Source organism: Pteropus vampyrus, unplaced genomic scaffold, assembly GCF_000151845.1.
Source record: "Pteropus vampyrus isolate Shadow unplaced genomic scaffold, Pvam_2.0 Scaffold134, whole genome shotgun sequence".
NCBI classification, from domain to species: domain Eukaryota; kingdom Metazoa; phylum Chordata; class Mammalia; order Chiroptera; family Pteropodidae; genus Pteropus; species Pteropus vampyrus.
In genome coordinates, this window is record NW_011888915.1 from 4,421,714 (window position 1) to 4,437,620 (window position 15,907).

Consider the following 15,907-nt stretch of genomic DNA (forward strand, 5'->3'; position numbering starts at 1 on the left):
ATTCGACTGGGGGAAAAGAAAGGGACATTGGAATTATGACAGATAGAAACTCTTTTTTAAAATGGGTCAGGCAGAAAAATGTAAAATTTTCCATAGCAAGGGATGAACTCCACCTCACATCACAAACTCCCCAAGGTATTATTTAAAAACAAACCCATCTACGGCCATGCCACCCTGTACAAGCCCGATCCCGTCTGATCTCGGAAGCTAAACAGGGTTTGGCCTGGTTAGTACTTGGATAGGAAGACTAGGTGCTGTAGGCATAAAAAATAAAAAGAAAATAAGGGATTATAAGCTGACAAGGTCCTTGCAATCTGTGAGGTCAACCAAGGGTTGCCTCGCCTAAAAAAATAAATAAATAAAAATAAAAACAAACTCTACTCTCTCATCTTATATAAAAAGCACTTTGAGACATAACCTATGTGGAATCTATATACGTATAAAAGTTGCATAGTTCTCTTGGGACATCGACGTCTGACACATCCTCATCCATAGGCTGATAGAGAATAAACATATATACGCATACATTTACAGAAAGACATACATACACCTGTTCTTTGTTTTCTTCCTTTAAATCTTTGACTACTTTTTAAATTTCATTTCCCTGTAATAAATATTCCTTTAGAAATGTTCCTTTCCCCATTCCTTTTAAAATAAGCCCTTCTCTTCTGAATGTCTTACTCTTTGACGTGTCTCCGAGTTTTTACCTACCTCTGTTACAAACTCCACCTCAAGGGAGACTCTCTGATGATTTTAAAATAAAAATCTATAGTTCTTTTGTACTAAATTTTATTTTCCAGGGCCCAAAGCAACAGCCAAATGTATAGGCTATAAAGCTAAATAGCTCACCACACAGCTTCAGGAAATGAATTTTAACAAGCTAGCAGAAATCATGCCACCTCATCTAAATCAGGTGGGATTACTTAAGGGTCATATTGAAAGGCTCCCAAACATTTAATGTGGGTGGAAAGTTGCTGTTTTACCTACATAGAAATGTCTAGATCTGCTTTCTGATTCAAATTTACTCATTTAGTAAGACCCTTCATTCTTCATGAAACACGAAGTGGGAAGCCCATATCGTCTTTTTCTTTGTGTCCTAACCACCACCCCCACCTTTTTTTCGTTAAAGCAGTTAATGTATAAGTCTGGTCCACTAACTTATTGTACATACTTCTCCGGCATCTATAATGCAGGGGCTGCTCTTGTCTAGCCTACTCTCCCTCTCTCCTGGTCATTTTATAATCAGCCACAATTTGCATTGCCGTATACCAACATGTTTCATCTAAATGTGTTCTTGGTTCTTAAAACTGTAAGTCAAAAATGGTTCCTACCTGTACTTTCTTTTTTAAATGTGAATTGGTTTGGGTCCCACAGAACAACTTTTAAGCATTTGGAACTATTCAATACTTCCACATTGCTACTTTATTAAGAATAGTAGGTATAAATAATAATACTAATACCTTTATTTCCATAGGTGCTTTCATCTGGATAATTCATGCTTCATTATTGTGCCACTAGTCTCTGTCTTGGGTTCTCCCTTGGCTCCTGTGACAAACACGGGGTTCAGATCCAGACTCCAGGAGGTAGTGATGTTTCAACTTTTGGTAACATACAGGTGCATAACAGACTCCCCAGATCCCCCTAGGGTCTCTGTGTATGAGGTTGTTCCTGGACTGTGACAATCACCTGATAAGGTGACACGAGCAACACTAGAAAGCATCTCTGTGCTTCGGCTGCCTTAGCTCAAAGTGGGCTGCCTTCCGGTTTTGGAGGACAGGAAGTCTGAAAGGGTCTCTGGACTACCAGCAGCACCTGGGAAACCTTTAGAAAGCCAACCAGCAGGTCCATGCCGGACCTCTTAAATTAGAAACTCTGGGAGGAGCCCAGCAATTTGCATTTAACAAACACTTCAGGTGATTCTGATGCACATTACAGTCGAAAACAACTGTCATTGGGCAGCTCAGGAGCTGTGAGGAGGCGGAGTGCTTAGGACCGCTACCGTCCTATAGTGAAGGTGGGGCCAGGTGCAAAGGACACCAAGTTTTTCAGGTAAGGAAGGCTTCACAATGTAGGGCTAGGAGCAATGGGTAAAAGATGGAGAGACTGCCCTGGTACACAGAATAACTCTGAGGCAATTATAACTATTCAGAAACAGGAGCGGCTCATTTCACTGATTAGAGGGGGCTCCCTTTCTCTTGAATTGTTCGGAGGTATAAGATTATACTGTAGGAGAATCTATGAATAAGGCAATGCAGAAAGAAGTACTAAAAAGAAAGATGCAAGATTAAAATAAAAAACAAAATTAAGCCTTAATAGGAAGTTTCAACACAGCGTTAAGATAGAGGTTTATATTTAATCCATTACCATTAATTTTTTAATAGCTCAAAGCTATTACCTTTAAAAACTATCCTACTGCTGGTGCACAGAGCAGATAATGCGTTTTAGTTTCCTAACGTTTTATTCCATATTCAGAAAAGAGCAGCAGTTGGCTTAGACTCTCATAAGATTTCATTTATTATTATTTGAGATTATTTAAAAGGGATCAATCCCCATTAGCCAGAACTGGTACTGGATCAAAGATTAACTTTGAGGTGTTAACTTATTTCTCCTTCGTTTTACAATCAAAACAAATGTCTTTTGAAAGGAATGATTATGCTTTAGGACATATACTGTACTAATATTAATGAAAATACAGCCTACTGTTATTTAACAGTTACTACATACTATGTACCTGGGACTGTCCTGAGCATGTCACATGCACTATCATATGTAATACAGGCATACCTCAGACATATTGTGCGTTTGGTTCCAGACCACCGCAATAAAGAGCTAATTACAATAAAGTAGGTCATAATCTTTTGGATGGTGGAGGGTATCGCCTTCAGTTTTTAAAAGACATAACATCTGTAAAGCACAATAAAGAGCACAATAAAACGCTGTATGCCTGTATTCACAACCACCTGAGGAAGTTAAGCATTGTTATCCACAGTCTATAGCGGAGGCACTTGGGCTTAGAGAGGGTAAATAACATGCCCAAGGTCATAGATCTAGCAAGGGGTCAAGCTGGGACACAAACCTAGCTACCTCCAGCCAGTGTTCTTACACTTAACTACAGACATAACTCGTTTATTGTGCTTTGCTTTATTGTGCTTCACAGATTTTTTTTTTTCCTACAAATTGAAGGCGAGACCCCCCAATAGCAAAAAGATTGACTCCTTTTATTGCGGTGGTCTAGAACCAAACCTGCAATATCTCTGAGGTATGTTTGTATATTTTTTAGTATAATCCTGAATTCTAGGGATTTGAAGGGCAGAAAGAATATATTGTCCAGTGCAAATAATACTTATGACCATTTAAGGCTTCTGGAAATACTAAAAACAACCAAACAACCACTTATGGAATGTTCAATTTATGTCAGGCTCTTAACTAACCACTGTACAACTACTGTCTCAATCCTCACAACAACCATAGGAGGTGGTTACTAATATTGTCCCAATTTTAATACGGGCAATTATGGTTAGAGGATTTAAGTAATAAGCCTACTTTAGTAAAGAACTCACTACTCACATAATCAATAGAAATGAAGCAAAAAGACGTACATAGTGCATAAAAACGACTCAGTGAATGTAGCTTCCCTGCCTTTACGTTATGTTTCCAGAGATAACAATGGCGCTGGTGATGATCAAGCCATTGTCTGTCTTCCCTATTGTCTTACTTGTTCCACATGGATGTTTGTCAGTTAGGTATTTGAGAGCAGTATGCAGTTGTGACGTGGAACTAGGTCACTGGCTTTTCCACATCTTTAAAAGTCAACAAACCCTAGTGCTTTGAGGCTTGTACAACTGGCCAGGAGTGTGGCCCCAAGACTCTTCCACTTGGCAACCGTAAAATGAATGACCTTAGGAACGAGACACATCTCACACTCAAGTCCAACAATCAAAGGGCTATAATATTTGTTCTACTCAAAGAACCTTACGCTAAGGATGTAGGTGGCCAATATCTTGCGGAGTGTGTCAACAAGAACGAACGCTGTTTTCCAAGACTACAAGATTTGACCTAGTTGGGAGTTCAGTGCAAATTGGTTTACTCGGTATTCTAGTATCATGGGAAGAACTCTATTTTAGGAGTTGAAATCTCTTGACCTCAGTCTTGTCTTCACCACAATCCAGCCCTGTGATCATGGGCAAGTTGATTAAACTCCACTAGACCTCAGTTTCCTCACTGAGGAAATGAAAAGAAAACTCATTCTCTAAGTTTGTTGTGCATAGTTGCTAAGAGCTGTAAATATTTTGCAGAAATATAAAAACCATTCACAAATATAAGATGGCATTGCTGTTTTATGTAACTTCTTTTTTGATTAAAATTTGGCTGCTAACATATCAACCTTGTTAGCTAAGTTGGTTCACTGACTAACTTACAAGGCAAGAGGAAAGGGGACTGTTTAAAACTGATAATTATTAGCTATTCTAAAGACATCTGTGGAACTATTTGCTCAGTTGTTTTGATGGTCAAAAGGGATTCATTTCCAATGACCTCCCCTATAAGCCTGACAAATGCCTAGGTCAGTGAATGTTGGTATGAAACAGTCTGAGAAAACTTTCTGAGCAAACAAAAAGGAGTATCACTAAACTACTACGTTACTAAATAAGACAGAGACACTCCAGGTAGCTCAGCAAAGGGGCTTAATGTATCTGCCAAAGATACTTCTGGGTTTCTATTCAGATTTCAAGGCACCAAGTTTTTCTCCATAGCATGTCCACATGCTATGGAATAGAATAGAATTTGGGAGATTAGTTGGAGGAGCAATGAAAGGGGATAGTGTAAAGGAAATTTTTATGCAGAGAGGAAAAAGAAATTCCACCTGGAGTTAAATTTCGAGAGATGAATGAAAGGTAGTATTTAGTACTATCGACTGGTTTTACATCTTGCTGGAAGAATTTAACTGAGAGATGCAAGAACAAAGATGTAAAAATCAAGGAAATGATTTCTTTGGTGCCTTTACATTTATCTTGGACTATGGTTTCCTCTCCAATTATCTGACAGATAAAAATGGCTTTGTGATGTGACACCATCATCCTGCTTTTCTTATTATAGTTCTTTTCTTAAAATATTTTGTAGGTCAACACAAGTAGGTAAAACTAAAGATCATAAGTATATATTTTCCTTGAGACCGTATTTGGAAAGTCGTATTAATTCTCTCAAGTCACTAGTGGTGGGGCTATAAAGCTGAATGTTTGATTACATACTCAAACTCTGGCTCTAGATCATCTTACCAAGTTTATTTTCAGTATACCCAAAACAGGTTATCGAGGTTGCTTAGATCATGATGGATGACTGTGAAGGAAACCAAGAATTCTCAAACATTAAACATGCCATTTTTTCCAAAGCCAAGATCATCTCATGAGTGGATAATGGCATTTTCCTGCCTCCATTTCTCTGATAAAACATACTTATGTTCTTTCACTAACAGTCACATTGCAATACACTACACTGAACCAGCTGTCCCCGTGTACAGACCTCTCCAGTAAGTCTGGTTGTCACTAATCCACTGATTAAACATCTTAAGACTGGCTTTGGCAAAACATGCCAGAAATTCCTTCAAGGCAATTAAAACCATCTTCGGTGTCAATAAACACAGACCGTGAGATCCTTCATGTGCAGGGGGGCTGTCTCTGACCCGTGGGCTCTGGGACACTTTTACTTAGATGACTTTTCCATCGTTGCAATTGATTTCCACTGACTCATCTAGACGCTTTCCCAGCCCCCTTATAAAATGATTGGCTGAGGTCAGAGATATCATCATACCTTTATTATTTTAGCCAAAACACAAGGGCCAAAGGGACTGTGAACCTAAGGGCCACCCAACCTCATTGCCGAAGCCCTTTTGCCCAGACCTACAGGTAAGAGAGCTTGAAAGGGATTCTCGCTACAGAATGTGCTGTTTGCTAGTGTCCACTAATCGCTACGCTTCTGAGGTTCAAAGCTGATTTTCATTTGAAAAATGATTAATATAACTTCAAAATAAAAGGAAGAACTCAGGTGAAAATTACTACATTGATATTCCGAGACTAGTTCTTTGCACATAGTACACGCTCATGAATTGTTTTTCACCATAATGACAGCTTAATAGTTTTCATTATGTAAACAATATATATATATTTATTTTAAAACTGCAATTCATTATAGAAAACATAAAGGTAAATAGTAAAAATTACTTAAAATTCCACCAGCCTAATATGACCATTGTTAATATTTGATAGCCATTCTTTTCATGGAAACTTATATAAGAGGAATCATACTATACATACCCTTTTTATCATGGAAGAGACTGCCTTTAATTTTTTTATAGTCTTTTTTTGCCCCTCCCCCCTAACCAATGTTAATAACCTTTTGTGTATTTTTTTCATACTGATATCTTCACATACCAACTCATATGACATCAGTGAGCTTTCAGTTGCTCAGTCAATACTTGCTGAATAGGTAAAGAGCACAATAAAAGAACAAACACATAAACAAATGAATGGAATAAAAAGTAAATAATAGGCTATGTTTTTATTTAGCTGGCCCAGTTTCCAAGCGATTGCAAAAATAATACAGCACATCTTTTGACATCTCCTGTATGTATTTAAATTGCAGTGGGGGTAGAAGAATCTCTCTTTAACATGTTTAGATGGATGTACAAGTTTAAACTCCCAAGAATATGTAACTGGCTGCTGTCCTAACTATAGAGACATTATCAATCTACCCATCAAACTCAAATCAAGTTCAAAAACCACTTCCTAAGCCCTCGTGTGCCAAGCACAACACTGTCCTCTGTAGGATAAACTAAAGAGAAAAAATGTGACGATGCCTCCCCGGGGTTTCCTCCTGGTTGGGGAGATAACATACATGTCCGCCTCTTTCTACTGACAATGTGACTAGTTCTAAACCTCCAGCGTTAGGTGACTGGTAAAGTTATGATTTAACTATAGGAAGTTACAGAAAAATGTTCACAGTATTGTATTTTGGACAAAAACAAACAACAATAGATATACCATTTTGCTTATAATTCCAGTATTCATCCATTACTTTCTCTTCCTCTCCCCGCCATCTCTGGCTTGCTGGCTGAACCTGCGCCTCAGTTTTTGCATTCGTGAAATGGGGATAATATCTATCTATACCTCAAAGGATTGTTGTTCTGATTAAAGAACTTGAGGAATTCAGGAAACACTTTATGGAAAAATGGGGATTTGCGGCAGGCCTTGTAGGCACCAGGGAAGGGGGGTTAACGCGTGGAGCAGGGAAGCAGGGGTGTTCTCGGCGTAGTGAGGACCCAATGCGAGCCAGCCCGGCTGGTTTGCAGATCAGCTAGGACGGACTCAGGAGATGAGGGGATGAGCAGGAACATCATGATTTACAAAGACAGGAGAAAATTGTAAACAGACTAATCTTCTTAAAGGGTCAAACAAAAGTCGGAAAATAAGTGTTGCCTTTCAGCATGTGCCAATGTCTAGATCAAGGCCATCCACATGAGTGACTCAAAGGCAACCTGTTCGCAAGTCACTGGAAAAAAGAAAAACCTGGCCTGCACAATGGGCTCAAATCCAAGTTTCTAAGACTTATAGGAAAAATTCTGATGGGAAGATTTCCATCTCAAATTGTGCTGAGGAAGCAAAGGGACTGAGTAAGCATGTTGGCAACGGAAGCACAATGTGGCAATCAGACTGCTTTTGCCTTTTCACCATGTGCACAGAGTTCTTCAGGTCCTGGGGAGACCTTAGCAAGTGTTTCATCTCTGACTCTGCAAGGGGTCAGAGAACCTATAGAGAAATACACCTTGTTCCCAAATAGAACTGCGCCCAAACTTTGCTCCCTATGTCCTACGAAGTGGCCAGAAGGTTCTGCCTTCCAAAGCATATGACAGCAGTTCTACCCGGGCTAACCCTACAGCACTGGGATGGAATCAGATACTTGTCATTGCAAGAGATGCTGGTGGGAGCACTAAACTGTTGTGGGCTCTTCTGTCAGCTCAGGGTTCCAGGGTGGCTCTGCTCCCCTCTGTCCCGTCTTCTCCTTTTAAACTAGTACCATTGATGAATTCCTGGAAACAAGTCCCCATGGATCTGAACTGCCCTAATTACATCCTCTCATCCCATCTCACCTGCCCTTGCCTTTCAGACAGAGGAGAAAAGGGATGAGAGGTAGATTTTAATATTACAATTCCGAATCATCATTGAAGCTTAATGCTTCTAGAAGCTGCTTTAAACATTTTTAGTCCTCTGAGGAAGCAAAGAGATCTCCTACTAACCACCACAAATCTTCAACTGTCTGTCTGTCTGTTTGTCCGTCCATCCAACCATCCACCCATCCATCCATCCATCCATCCATCCATCCATCCATCCATCCATCCATGCATCCATCCATCCATGCATCCATCCATGCATCCATCCATGCATCCATCCATGCATCCTTTAAATTTTATCTTCTAACCACTTAGGTCCTAACCTGTGTATCATTTTTAAATCTTCATAAAATTTTACATAAAAAAAGTCTCAAAAACTTGGTATTCTCATTTTAATACCTCAAGATACTTCAGCAGGAGAAAAATGCCCTAAATATGCATGTAAAATGAGCTGAGACTTCATTTTTTTTTTTTGACTCCCAAATATAATCCCAAAAGATTGCAGAAATGCAGACAGCCGATGTACTTTGAAAAGGGACCAAAAAAATCAATCACTAAAAATATAACCCCAGTGATAGTTTATAAGATTCGAACTTTTCATTTACTTCAAATCATGCTCCCAATTTTTTAGAGAAGCTAGAGATGTCTGGAAGTCTAAAGCCAATGACAGAGTCAGGTTTGCTCAGATTTGCCTGGGTTCAAATCGCATTCAACCACATAGAGTATTAACAACAAAAAGGGTTAACATAGCTTTCAGAAATGTCAAATTTGAACCCCATGAGAGGCTAGGCCATTAAACAACCATGCTGGTTGTCACATTGGATGAATCATTCTTTGAAGTTACCTACTCACCAGTTTGAGGGAAATTAACATTTCTGGGTCATTAGGTTCCATGTACTTATCCACAAATGATGCCCTCAAACCAACATTTTATTTAATATAGGTGGGCAACTCAATCCCAGAGAATAAGCTCCTCACCCCTGTATGTAATGGCAGAGGCTGAGGAGAGAGCTTGCCTCCCTCTCAGACCAAGTAAAAGGACCTGGGGCTTTGGGGAAAGACAAGGGCAACGGGATCAAAGTTTCATGCTTATGTCTTTATGATTATTTTTTCTGATCTTCACCCCATGTTTCCTGATCTGAACTTAAACATTCTGAAAACCTGTGACAATGTGACTAGTCCTAAACTTCCAGCATTAGGTGACTGGTAAAGTTATGGTTTAACTATAAGAAGTCACAAAAAAATGTTCACGATATTGTGTTTTGGACAAAAACAAACAATAGATATAATACCATTTTACTTATAATTCCAGTATTCATCCATTACTTTCTCTTCCTCTCCCCGCTTCTCTAACACATGCATGCACACGCACGCATGCATGCACGCACACGCGCACGCACACACACACACAAACACGCACGCACGCACGAACACACGCACTGGAAGAAATACATCAAAAAGTGGTGTTTATATTTGGGGCCAGAGGAAAATCTGATTTTCCTTTTTACACCTGTCTTTATAGTCCAAGTTTTCGTTAGTGAACACATATTTTGTTTTCACATAGCCTCTTTTCCTATGTAGTATTTAACGAGATTTACATTCGTATTCTTATTTAATGTTTATGGTTATTTAATGTACATCTTCCCAATAGAATACAAGCTCTATGAGAGCAGGGTATATATCTGCTTGTTTCTATTTCATTGTACACCTGGGTCTTTTTTTTTTTTTTTTTTTTTTTAGCTTGGTGCCTACCATATAGTTAAGTACTTTTAAAATGATTACTAAGTAAAAACTGGGGAACACTGCTTAGAAGAGGTATGGTTATGTGCAGGGATTCTAACGTGCTATAGAACAGTCAGGTTACATCCCTAGTCTCCCACTCATTTTCTCAATATACCATCTCCCTTGTTCACGTTTGCCTCCTATCATCACACAAGACTCTGTTCTCCATTCAGAAAGCCTTTGCCACTCCTCTCCACCCGTCAGAATCCCACCGAGGCCCAACTTTCCCCAGGAGTGGCTATTCCTGTTCATTTAAGCTTCCCTCTAGCACTTACTGCCACCACTCGCTTGGAAAAGAAACATTTTTTGAACTTCTACTAGATTCCAAACACTTTTTTAGAACAGGGTGAGCAAACTACAGTCCACAAGCCACCACTGGATTTTGCAAATAGAGTTTTGCTAGAACACAGCCACGTCCACACGCTACAGTGGTGGAGTTGAGTAGTTGGGATGTAGACTGTATGGGTAGCGAAGTCTAAAATATTTACTATTTAGCCCTTTACAGGAAGTTTCTAGACCCCTGTTCTAGAACATTTATATACCTGTACAAAGAAGAGATAATACAGAATTTTTATCCTATTAGAAGGTTATTCATAGGGCAATATGCAATCCAAAATATCTAAGAGCTTTGTAAAAAATGTTGTAATATACCTAAATTTGTTTTAAGAATGTATGTTTTTGAGTCACACATACCTGCATTCAAGTCATGAGTCTGCTAGTTGATTACACAAATTCTCTAAGCCTCAGTTTCATCATCAGTAAAATAGAAATCCATTCCCTGGCTTACTTAATAAACATGTTACATGTATTATTTGCCAGGCACTACATAAGGAGATGGATAGACGATGGTGGAAAAGACCTAAAGGACTCACCTAATTCAGCTTTAATTGTAGATACTTCTGATGGTTGTTGCGAGGATTAAATGATATAGATACATATATTCATGTATCTGTGTATCTCATATATATATACATCAATCTACAACAGCATACATACATATATACATAATACATAGTACATCTGTACAGTACAGGTAGAGTACTTAACCCAATTCCTGGTACACAGCAAGCATTTCAGTATATGGTGGCTCTTCCTCCTAATCATAATTACAACAGAAGCTCTTTTAACAGACCTCTAAGTAACTGACTCGCTAGATAAAAAAATGCTTTCCATTCTCTCTGTAAAATGGGCCTAGCGTATGCTCTATACTCACAACTAATTTAGCGGGCTAATCTCTGGTACACAGGCACACTCCTGCTTCTTCTGATTGAGTTGCATGTTTACTGAGAGTCAGTGTGTTTGTTCCCACATCTCTTGAAGCCAGCTGTACTTGTTATTTAATTAAATTTCATGGAAGGTGATGAAAAGAATGGCTTGAAAGAGAATGATTGTTTCATATGAAAACGAATTCAAATGTTTTCAAGAGATGATAAAGAATTGTTGAATTAAATGTGGGAAAGATTAAAGATTGGGGACAATCTTAAGAAGCTAGAAGGATCTGTAGCAAGATCGCTTCTCAGGTATCTAAGCTCTGACTCAGACTCAAGAATAGCAAATTTAGACATGGTCTTTCTCATTTTGGGTGTGGTCTATGCAAGAAAAACATTACGACTCCCAATCAGCAGACATATACTCTAAGATCAAGCTTTGATTCTTCAATGGGCTCTTCATCAAAATTAGGCAATGATGTTTAAAATAGGTCTACCATGTTTTATAATTCTCTGCCTTAACTTTTCCAATTTACTGTCAACTATTGGTCCCAAATGCATGGAGTAAGAGAGGGATTCTTTTGTATTTTTTTAATTCTCACATATAAACAATCATGTTAGAAGGAGGCATGTTGCCTCATCACCTGCCGTATTTTTTAGGTAATAAGACAATCAAAGCCTTCTGGTGGTGATGACCTCCCCACAAGAACATGCCTCTCACAAAAGATCTCCTTCAGAGAAGAGGAATCACAATTAGAAGTGCCTAGTGAAGAGCCCCAGTTCCTACTTCATGAATGTGAAATGCCCAGGATGCTATAAAATCACCACCATCTTTAGCCATGTACCAACGGTAGTTTTGTGTGTTGTCTGCGCCACTGTCCTGTCAGCCTTCAGGAGGAAAAGGCTTACAGAAAGATGCTCCTTCAGAAGGAAGCAGCACTAAAAGCACCGTGAACCAAGATGAGTAAGAAACCATCCCAATAAAACACATTTTAGATGCCAAAAAAATAAAGCAATCAGAGATATGGCATGATCTGTCTAGGCTGCAGAGCTAGTACTGCTGGAGGTGGGTCTAGAGCCAGGCGAGCTCTGATTCTACCACCTCAGCTACCCGGCGATTACAGAGAGGCAAACACAGCACTGACTCACATGGTGTGGCATAAGTGAAGTACATTTTGAGAAGGACGGAGTGTCATGTGCCCAAATAGATGGAAAGATGCTTGAGAACAAGAACTTATACTTTACTATAATCCCCAGCACAACCTACATAGCATCTCACAATAAATACGATAAATAGATTTCGTCAGCATTGATAAATTTCCTACTTTGGAACAGAGGGAGAAATTGCAGCCTTCTTGATTTCTGAAAGAACCCAGTTCACATGGAGTTTATAACCCCTTCCATGGAGTATACACTAGCAAGGGAGAAATTCTATTGTGCCTGTCAGATCATGTCACTGAGAGCTCAGCCTCACTGATGGGCACATGCTTTTCCCTGTCAGTGTGGCAAGATGAGCAGCACCCTGCTCAGCAGATGGTTATTTGTTCCACCAGCCACCTTTGCTGCATCCCTGCTTCACTCCAGCCCAGGACAGTCTCCAGCATTCATGCTGCAAGGCAGCTCCTGCCAACAGCTTTGCCAAATGGCTCCTCTCAAAGTCATGGGCCGCCCAGACAGACTGGCTCCTCCATCTGCAGCAGCTTTTGGCAAAGAGAGGCTTCCCTTTCTGGCTCCACCTCTTGGCTGCACCAGAGCCTTCTTGCCAGAAGGATGATCTGACCCATCAGTAAGTACGGCCAGGCCTATAATTCTGGAGCCACTTAAAGCCTATGCCTGTGTCTCCCAGACTCACCCCTGAGCAAAACATCAGAACATACCAAGGAGATGTAGATGAACACAAATACAGACGTAGTGTGTCACAGAAACTTACAGCCAGAAAAATCTATAGAGAGCATGCCTCCCCTCCCCCATCTCCAACCTCATTTTAGTAGATCAGGAAAGTGAAGCCCAGAGAGTAAAAGTGACAAATTATGGTGGCAGAACTGGGAATAATACCCACTTATAAGGTAATCCACATCACTGCTTAGAATACTGCGTTGCCTTCTAATTTTCCTTCCGTCATTTCCAAAGTCTTGATAAAAATGGGACTCTTTGTATCGGTGCTGATTTGAAAGCATATTTCTTTATAAAATGAATAATCTTCGCTTTGCATCAACATCATGACTTCTGTTTTAAACAGGTGTGTCCACACACGACACTGAGAAGATCTGCTGCAAAGTTTAGGGATATGGGCTTGACCATTAGACAGACTTGGAAGCGATTTCTGTTCTGCCACTTACTGTTGGGTAACCTTGGTCAAGGAATAATTCCTTCTGCTTCAACTTTCCACTGACAGGGATATAAGGACCATATCAATCTAGAGAGTTTTGAGGATTAAATGAGAAAAATCCTTTAAAGCCCAAAGTCTGTCGCTGGCACATAGTAAGCCCTCCACAACTGCCAGCAATCAATATTATTTATTATTAACACTCGAATCTGCAATAAATGGTTTTGGTATAGACAGTACTGTGCATATAAGTAGGTATGCCAAGTATTCTTATTTTCTCCATTAGGAAATTCAAGTTCATGAGTTTAAGTGACTTATCCAAGGTTACTTAGAGACTAAATGCAGGACCAGAGAGTCCTTCTTGCCATTTTGCTAAGAAACTGGCTTTAAAGATATTTAAAAGCCGGGTGGTCAATTCAGCTCCCTCTCTGTGGGACCAAGGGGAAGGTGCAGACACGTGCACGGCCTCGTACTCGGAAGAGGTGAACCAAGTGGATCAAGCAGCACTGAATGGGCACCACGGGATATATGCAGAGGGTAGAGCACAACCTGCATCTCCCTGCGCCTCTGAAATCTGACAAGAGGCAGCAAGAGTGGGCAAAGAGCACATGCCTAGAGTCCAGGCAGTCACGGAGTCACGGGGTCCAACCTGGTTCCGCCACTAAGAAGTATGTCCCCTTAACACAAGTTTCTTTGTATATCCAAATCTCAAAATTTTGTTTTCTGAAAAAATGGGGCTAATGCAATCATTCTCTCATGGCTGTGGAAGGCAATTCAAGGGGCAAACACATGAGAAACACTTAGGAAAAGGCCTGGAATACAGACAGTACTCAAGAAACCTTAGTTCTCTACCCGCAGCTAAGAGTCTAAATTGGACCCTTCGTTTCCTCGTAAATGCAAATGCCAGAGTCTGGGAATGTCAGTCTATAGCTGTGCTCTTTTCATGGCGCGTTACCAATATTTTGACAGGACTGGCCTAATATTATTCACCCCAGGTTCATCGGTACGTTTCTGACCAGCCCTCATAAAGGGCTTGGGATTGCCCCTGGGGACCTGAATGCTAATAATGAATACTTGCTAGTGATTTTCAATGCACTCTGGTTATTATGTTTAGTAGCAGAACACTTCCCATCCCCAGAAAGGTCATTTATAATAGTATAAGGCAGCTTCTGCCCACCTTCCATTTCACATTTTTCTGAGAACAGCAGAGAACTCAAATATTCATCCATATGCATTGGAAATACTATTCTGACCTGGCATTTGCATTCGAATATACCAGAGCAACTTCAGGAACTGCAAGGCAGCTCTCCATCATTATACCATCTCCGTTTATTTTTCCAGTGCCTTCCCAGCACCTTCATATCAAAAGCCATTTTCATGTTCCTTCCCAGTTTAATTAATCATAGTTTCCCTCTTTCTTGAACATGTGTGTGGAGAAAGCAGGGACCTTTACTTCCTCACTCTTATTCTTGTGCCCCTAAGAAGCTATAACACTTCACAGATCGCACAGATCTCAAGTTTAGAGACACTCTAAACTCAACCTACCCAAGACGGGGCTCTTCTTATTCTATCACATTGCTGAGAAATGGCCATGTAGTGTTATTTGAACAATTTCGGTATGTAGTTAATTATGCTTAGCAAGGCATTCATTGTGAGGTACTTTTTGTTACAATTTCTTTCTACCAAGCCAAGATCAGTTTCCTTGTAATGTTTCAGTCGTTGGCTCACCTTCTGCCCTGGGTGCTCTTCTCCTAGGCATCTAGTCTATTCATGGGGATTTAAATACCTTTAATATGCTGGTGACGTCTCAAATTATATATCTAGTCCATACCTTTCTTCTGAGCTTCAGACCCAGATATCCAAGTGCTTACTTGAGAGTCTCACTGTAAGACTAGATATTTAACATGCCCCTCACACTAATTAATTCCCAAAGTCTTTTTTCAGTTTCGGTGACATGGCCCATTATGCATCCATTCTTATGGCAAAATCCTGGGAGTCCTTGACGTAGTCTCCACCCGATTCTCTATTTCTACCCAATCTATCACACTAAGTAAATCCTATCCATTCTTCTTCACGACGTATCTCAGATCTATCAAATTCTCTCCATCTCTACTGCTGCCACCATCCTAGAGTCCAGCCATGGCCTCCTAAATATATCCCTGCTCTGCTTTCACTCCTGTCCACTTCCGGCCCAGCCTTATGACCCCCGCCCACACAGCAGCCGGGCCTGAGCTTTGAAAAAACAAACCTGATCACAGTTTCCCCCTGACCAAAATCCTTTAATGGCTTTTGATCCATCTTTGGATAAAGTCCAAACTCCTTATGGTCAACAAGGCTCAATGTGACCTGGTCCCTAAAGGCCACTCCGGTTTCACTTTCTAGCATTTTATTATGAAAAGTTCCAAACAGATAAGCAAAGCTGAAAAAAAA

At 40.1% G+C, this 15,907-nt stretch overlaps 2 protein-coding genes and 1 pseudogene across 2 annotated transcripts in view; 2 read left to right on the plus strand and 1 right to left on the minus strand.

Annotated features, from left to right (window-relative positions):
* Positions 1-15,907, minus strand: part of PPP2R2B (protein phosphatase 2 regulatory subunit Bbeta) — a 411,123-nt gene that overhangs the window by 240,705 nt on the left and 154,511 nt on the right. The gene's annotated exons all lie outside the window — the stretch shown is intronic.
* LOC111744414 lies at positions 157-263 on the plus strand (annotated as a pseudogene).
* On the plus strand, positions 11,862-12,095 carry LOC105297059 (40S ribosomal protein S27-like). Its single transcript, XM_011367485.2, is given in 2 exon segments — positions 11,862-11,883; positions 11,886-12,095. Coding segments are annotated over 2 exon segments (231 nt in total). The 3' UTR covers position 12,095.